Genomic DNA, 7,775 nt, shown 5'->3' with positions numbered 1-7,775 from the left:
AATGGGTGGGTAGGGAAGTGGGGGGCGCTATGGGGGACTTTTGGGATAGTATTGGAAATGTAATTGAGGAAAATATGTAATAAAAATATAAAAAAAAAAAAAAAAAAAAGAAACTATGGAGACAGCTTTGTTCGGAATCTAGATAGGTATGGCTGGTGGATTTTGATGGGGTGGTAACTTTTATTAAAGAATAGACAATAGCTTGGTTAGGCCACCCAGATCCGTGAACCCCGGTAGCATTCGATCTCATCTCTTATGATTTGAGTTTCAGTGAATAACCTAGCATATATGTCCCTGTTTTCACAATGGCAATCTGTTCAAAGTTGAGTTTATAAACGAGGGATTGTGGGGTCAAAGTGCATAAGCACTGTACCATTTGATAAATGCTCAAACATTTCCCACGAGGATTGTGGGATTCTTGGGGCCAATCTGAAAGATGGAATGTGTCTTCTTTAGGTTTCAATCCTCAAGACCTCAAAGGTACCACAGAAATCACCTTCCTCAAGAAGAATGGTAAGATTTTTTTTTCTGGCTAGTGGTGTGTGTGTGTGTGTGTGTGTGTGTGTGTGTGTGTGTGAAGAGAGAAAGAAATGGGCATGTGAAAGAAATAATGTGTATGTATGTATGTATGAGAGAGCAACATGTATGTGAAAGAGACTATGTATGAGAGAGAATGTGAGTGCATGTGTCTGTCTGTGTGTGTGTGTGTGAATGTATGAGTGTGTGTATGTGTGAGTATGTGTTTGTGTGAATGTGTATGAGGGTGAATGTGGGGGTGTTTGAGTGTGTGTGAGTGTGTGTATGTGAGAGTTTGTGTGTGAGTGTTTGAGTGTGTTTGTATGTGTGTGAGTGTGAACATGTGTGAGTGAGTATGTGTGTTTGTGAGTGTTTGAGTGGGTGTGCTTGTGTGTATGTGTGTTTGAGTGGGTGTGTTTGTGTGAGTGTGTGTTTGTGTGTGTTTGAGTGTTCATGTGAGTGTATGAATGTTTGAGATAGTGTTTGCATGTGTGTGAGTGTGTAAGTGTATGTGAGTGTGTGTATGTGAGTGTGAGCATGTGTGTGAATGTTTGAGTATGTGTGTTTGTGTGTGTTTATGTGTATGTGTTTGTGTGTGTGTATGTTTGTGTGAGTGTATGAGGATGAATGTGGGGGTGTTTGAGTGTGTGTATATGAGAGTTTGTGTGTGTGAGAGTTTGTGTGTGTGATGCTGGGAAGTGAACACGGGGCGCTGTGCCCACCGAGCAAGCAGGAAGCCTTCTATCACTTCTGCCATTTTTCATCTTTGAGATAGTCTCACCATTGTAGGCAAGGCTAGCCTTAAACTAACAGCTGTCTTACCTCCATGTCCTGAATATGAAGATTATAGGCATCTTCCATCATGCCCAGCCCCCATAGCTATTCTGAGGCCACTCCCACTTCATTCTTGTCTGATGTAGGTCTCAATCTGCCCTTCAAGCTTGCTCTTGCCGGTTTGCACTTGAAGCAATGATACAGGAACTTTAGCTGATGGGTCAGAGGAGCAATTTTGTATCGATACACAAGGTACCAAGGCATCAAAATTATAAGGGGTGTGAGTTTGTTCTGTTAAGAAGCTGAATAATGTTTGAGTAGGAACTGATCTTACAGAGATATCTGGAGAGGTCGGATGAGAAGGTCCTGAGATGGCAGGAGTGTTTAAGGAATGTGGCCTTGACTGCAGTAAGCTGTGGTCTCTGTCCAAATTCCCCCAACTCCAATCCCTCTACATGGCAGGCTACCTTAGTTCTTGGTGGTGATATCAAATAGTAGAAAGAAATAAAAGGACTGGCCTGGTGTTACATACTGTGCTTTAGTTTCCTATGACTACCATAACAGTGCACCATAGATGGGATAATCATAACAGTGTACCATAGATGGGATAACCAACAGTAGAGATCTATGCTCTTCTGATTTGGGAGTTTAAAATCCAAGTGAAAATGTCAGTCAGTGGGTTTCTTCTGAGCACTGTGAGGAAAATCCAGACTCCTCTGCTGACCTTTGGTGATGCCAGCAGTGCTTGGCTGATGTAGCCTCTGCCATTGTCTTCCTGTGGTGTTGTCACTGTGTGTCCCTCCAGTCCCCACCGTTGCCTTCCCATGGTCCCCTCCAGTCCCCACTGCTGTCTTGCTGTGGTGCTCTCACTGGGTGTCCTCTGTCTCTTCTCCTCTCCTTGGAGCACAGGTCTGATGAGAGTGAGATATTTAGGGTTGACGACATCTTTATTAATTACTAATTTACTAATACTCTTTATACTTGAGTCTATTTCCAAATAAGGTCACATTTCCAAGGTTCTAGGGGTTAGAACTTCAATATATTATTTGAAGAGACCAGCTAACATAGTGTTCTAGGGCATACATTGTAGCAACTCATACGTGTGTGTGTGTGTGTATGTGTGTGTGTGTGTGTGTACATCTTAAAGTAGGGTTTTTAGGACATTGTTCAATAAATATAATTGATAGATATCATTTTATATGTATACATAAAGATACTGATAAGTATCATTAGATTTACATATACACATATATATTTAATAAAGATACTGATATATATTATAGTATATAATAATATAGTATATTATATATGTGTGTGTATATATTTAAATTAAGGTTTTGAGGATATTCTTCAATAAAGGTATGCCATCTGTCAGAATCCACATCTTCTTCCCTGTGGTGCCAGGCATCTGAGTGATGCTTCCATGTGCATGCGAGTAGAATCCCGGGTCGGATTTGGTGGTTGACATTCTGGGAGAGAAGGGAGGCATGCTCCACCTGGCTGAGCACTGCTCATGTGGGCAGGTGCTCCTCATTCAGAAAGCCCCTGATTTCCAGCTCCCGCGTGCAGCCATTGAACTGACAGGCACGCTAGTCTGACCGAGTTTTGCTCTGTCCTCGATGACAGTCTGATGTGCCAGAAGGTGTCATAAGGGTCCACGCTCCGCTTCTGTCCAAAGTGTCCATGGCCATTCAGCTCAACAGCCAGACCAAAGCCAAAGATATCCTGGCGAAATTTCAGTATGAGAACAGGTAAGTGCCCTGCCTACAGGCCACGCCTGCGGGTGGGTGGGAATCAGACGGCTGCCCACACTCCTGCAGCTGTGGGCTTCTGAACAATTGTAGCTGTTGCCTTGCAAGTTTACAAGTAGATTACAGGGGTTAAGATGTGAGGATGGTTAGACAATAGGATCATCACCAACAGGCCTGGTTTTAGAGGAGTTGGTACTATGGGATTCTTTTATTGAGATTTATTTTGATCTATTTATTTTTGCATATGTGTATCTGCCATGTGCGAAGGTACCCTGCAGAGGCCCAATTGGATCCCTTGGAGCTTGAGTTACAGGCAATTGTGAGCCACTTAATATGGGTGCTGGGAATTGAATTCAGTTTACTGGAAGACAGGCAAGCCTTCTTAATGGCTGAGTAGCCTCTCCAGCCCCATGATTCTTTTCTTTTCGTAAAAATGTGATTTGATCAATGAGTTTTATCTTTCATTAGAGCAATAAATATGGCGGTTAGTTTTGTCAATATCTTGGTTCCAGAAGTATCATGTAGCTCCCTGGACACCATTACTGCTCCTTTTAAGACCTGCAAGCCCTCACCCTCAGCGTCTGAACGGTACCCACAGCTCTCGGCACGTATCCCCAGAAGTGTCCATAAAAAGAGCACTAGCCAATCTTCTAGGAATGTGTGCTCACGTAGAAACAGCTGACCCTACAGTTTTACAGATGACAAGAGACACCTGCTTCTATGTATTAGTTGTAACGTGGGTCCTGGACGTGGTTGGATTACTTCTAGTGAAATGTCTGTATCTCCTTAAGTGTTTGGAGCAAATTCAGATGAAGTAGCCATATTTGGTGTACTTGTCATGTGACTTTGTTCATATAATAGTTTTTAACTCACAGATGTTATACATGAGGGGGGGGGACTAGTTAGTGATTATGACTGGGGAAGACAGATGTGGTTCTACGGGTAACATAAAGGTGCCTGTAATGTTAGAACCCTGGTACTGAACTCTTGACTGAGATGGGGGGAAGTGCATGAACAACCCCCTCTGACAATGTGTTGAACCTAATGCCCAGTGAGCACAAGTATCGCTGTATTCTGAATACAAGGGGTCGATCTTGATATCCTTAGTGGGGCATGTACTGGCTTGTTTTGTGCCACCTTGACACAGCTGGGGTTATCACAGAGAAATGAGCTTCAGTTGGGGAAATGCCTCCATGAGATCCAACTGTAAGGCATTTTCTCAATTAGTGATCAAGGGGGGCGGTCCCCTTGTGGGTGATGCCATCTCTGGGCTGGTAGTCTTGGTTCTATAAGAGAGCAGGCTGAACAAGCCAGGGGAAACAAGCCAGTAAGTAACATCCCTCCATGGCCTCTGCATCAGCTCCTGCTTCCTGACCCGCTTGAATTCCAGTCCTGACTTCCTTTAGTGATGAAGTGTAATTTAGTATGGAAGTGTAAGCTGAATAAACCCTTTCCTCCCCAACTGTTTCTTGGTCATGATGTTTCGTTCAGGAATAGAAACCCTAAGACAGGGCATTAGGTTATAATTTTGCAAAATGTTACCATTGGTAAAAATGGGCATAAAGAATTTGTATTGTTTTAAGCAGCTATAATTATGTCAGTGGGGATAGAAACGGTGGAAGTCAGAAGCAGATTGTAATGATAGACGTCAGACTGTTTTTCAGGTTTGGGGGCATGGGAGGAATCTAAATGGACAAAACATGTCATTGGCTTCCAATAAGTTATTTTATTAATCCTAAGGGATGGTCGTTTTGCAAGTCCTTCAAGTTGTATACTTGTGATTCATGAACTTTATGTGTAGGCAGTCACACACACACATACACACACACTCAAGAAATCTAAGTCCAGCCAAGTAAGCTGTCCAAAGGAGAGAGAGCCAAAGGGATGAAGGTGGTGGCCCTGACCCTACCCCTCATGAAGAATCAAGTGGCCAAAAAGGTGGTGAGTCCTCCTTTTTTTTTTTCACAGATAGTTTCTTTTTTAACATTTATTTGTTATATTTATATGAATAGATTGTGGCTGTCTCCAAACATAGCAGAAGAGGGCATCAGATCTCATTGCAGATGGTTGTGAGCTGCCATGCGGTTGCTGGGAATTGAACTCAGGACCTCTGGGAAAGAAAGCAGTGCTCTTAACTGCTGTGCTATCTCTGCACTCTGCGAATCCTCTTTTTGATACAAGGCCTAAGACTTTTAGCATTGAACAGGTGATCATCAGCCCCAAAGAGATCTCATTCTCTTCATCAAATGGCCCTGCCCCATCAGGCTGCAGTGGCAAAGGGCCCTCCTCTATAAGCAGTTCAAAGAGCCTCCTGCCATGAACCTGTTCACCAAGACTCTGGAGTGGCAAACAGCTACTCATCTGCTTAAGCTTGCCCACAAGTACAGGGTGGAGACAGCAGAAGAAGCAGCAAAAGACTGCTGGTCCATGCTGAGACAAAAGCAGGGGTCAGTATGGCCACCATCTTGGTGGCGAACAGGAAGGCTCGACTGATGCTAATCACCCATGACATAGGCCCCCATTGAGTCAGTGATCTTCCTGCCCACCCTGTGTAACAAGATGGGGGTCCCTTATTGTATCATCAAGGGAAAGGCCAGGCTGTGGCAGCTGGTCCACAGGGAAATGTGCACATAGGTTAACTTGGAAGATGGTGGCGCTCTCACTAATCTGGTGGAAGCTATTGGGACCAATTACAAGGACAGACACGGTGACATCCACCACCACAGAGTAGGCAGCGTCCTGGGTCCTAAGTCTGTGGCTCGAATTGCTGGAAAAGAGGGCAGGCAGGCTAACAGGAGCCTGAACAGTCATGTGGCTGTTGCTGGCCCAGCCATACATAAAGAACCATACAAAAACTTGAAATCTCATTGCAGAGATGTTGGCATTCGGTAAAATCCTAAGTTATTTTAAAGAAATAACAAAATCCTCAATTAGACCTTTTTGTGGAAAGAAAACACTCTGGTTCAGTGAGAGGGCTTAATGGGCTAAAGAGGCTTGCGGTCAAGCTTAATGACCTTGAGTTCAACTCCCAGGATACACTTAGTAGAGAGAGAGAGCATGAGTTATTCTCTGACTTCCTGTCATGCCCCCATGGCACATGCATCCCTTACCCACAGCAAATGTATTTTATAGAGACTGTACTTATAATAAAGATAAACTAGGATGGTCTTGAATCATCTGAGGAAACTTGAGGAGACCCATAGCCCCAACTTCCCGCTGAGACCCATCACTACCTCAGTTGAAAGGTTGTAATCTGAAGGAGATGGAAGGACTCACCAGGTGAAAGGACTTCACCACGTCAGATGGCCTGAACTCAGTCACCAGCACACACGCACAGGCTTCTGGTACATGTATGTCCACACTCATAAATACACATGATATACATAAATAGACACTGGGAGAAGTCAAGGTTAAAGATTTGTAAGTTGTAATAAAATAGATGCTTCTACCAACTGCTAAACGCTCTTCTATTTAACTGCCTCTATTAATTTGTGTATTCCTGGAGCAAATTTCTGACAAAAAACCCAAAAAACAAAAAACCTACCACCATAGCATTCAGTGGAGAAAGAATAGCTTTTCAGTAAATGATGCTGTAGCGATTGATTGCCACTGATTGGCAGCTGCCTCAGCTGCTTTGGAGTCAGATTCTTATTGCGGTTGTCCTGTGGGGTGTGGTTCCTCAAGATACAATGACCTGTCAGTATTCACCGTGGATTCAGAAAAAGCCCTAAACTGCTACCATCTTTGTTTTTGTGTTTTCTTAGTCATGGTTCGTCTGAACATATTAAGATGCAGAACCAAAGGTTATATGAAGTTGGAGGAAATATAGGTAAGGATTGTTCAATAATCTCTATGCCCGAATTCCAAGATAAGTTGCTATTATTGTAGGCTTGGGCTGTTTGGGTCGTTATTCTTTCTTACAGGTTTTCTAGGGGGAAAAAAATGAGATCAGCAAATGTGATTCCGTGTAAAAGTAATTACGTGACTTTCTTTTTCTCTGATATTCTCAAAACTGAAGTGGGGTAAAGATTTGGGGGCCATTTTCATTGTGACTCTTAAAAGTTAGAAGCTGTCTCTTGCTGGACTCACAAAACAGAACAGAGCTGAGACCTTGCAGAGTGTGCTCGCTGTTCTGGCTCACAGCGAGGTCTGGAGACCATTCTGTCTCCCCGACGAGCGGGTCAAAAGGTCATTGTGCCTTTGTCTGTGTCCTCTGTGGCTGATGTGGGCTCTGTGTCTTCTCTTATTTGTGGCCAGTGCTTCTCTGCTCTCCTCGGGGATTTCCTTCCGTCCCCAGTCAGGGCCTGACTCTACCTGTGCCTCAGTTTACCCCTTCACCATAACCCTTTCCCTCCCATTAGCATCATGTCCACCTAAAATGGCTTTCAGAGCACCAAGGAACATTGGGATTGTGACATGGGCGGCGGAGGGGATGCATCCGGTTCTCACAGAACACAGAAATAAAACCTGACCTCTATTTTAATGGGGAGAAGCGTACCCTGTGGCAGAAAGGTAGGAAGCCAGCAGCCGTGGCAACACCACCACCTGCCTCGAGCGCTGTACCACTATCCTAGCTGTCTCACACAAGGGAAGCTTGGAACTCCAGAGGATCGTGAGTTTCAAAACACCTTAGAAAATATGGTGGACCTGTAGCTCAAATACCCTCCCCCCCCCAAAAAAAAAAAAAAAAAAAAAAAAAATTTCTGGTTTCTGACCCCATACCTTCAAATCCAC

The 7,775-nt window shown here is 43.9% G+C and overlaps 1 protein-coding gene across 5 annotated transcripts in view; it reads left to right on the top strand.

Annotated features, from left to right (window-relative positions):
• Window positions 1-7,775, top strand: part of Arhgap28 (Rho GTPase activating protein 28) — a 155,983-nt gene that overhangs the window by 142,658 nt on the left and 5,550 nt on the right. For all 5 annotated transcript variants that reach the window (XM_021149846.2, XM_029470857.1, XM_029470856.1 and 2 more), the window contains exons 15-17: window positions 457-513; window positions 2,917-3,041; window positions 6,806-6,870. In XM_021149846.2, coding sequence (XP_021005505.1) covers window positions 457-513; window positions 2,917-3,041; window positions 6,806-6,870 — 247 coding nt within the window. The remainder of the gene's footprint in view (window positions 1-456; window positions 514-2,916; window positions 3,042-6,805; window positions 6,871-7,775) is intronic.

The sequence above is a fragment of the Mus caroli genome, chromosome 17 (genome assembly GCF_900094665.2).
Source record: "Mus caroli chromosome 17, CAROLI_EIJ_v1.1, whole genome shotgun sequence".
In the NCBI taxonomy this organism is placed as follows: Eukaryota; Metazoa; Chordata; class Mammalia; order Rodentia; family Muridae; genus Mus; species Mus caroli.
The sequence above is the reverse complement of the archived record's forward strand: the minus strand, read 5'-3'. Positions and strand labels throughout refer to the sequence as shown.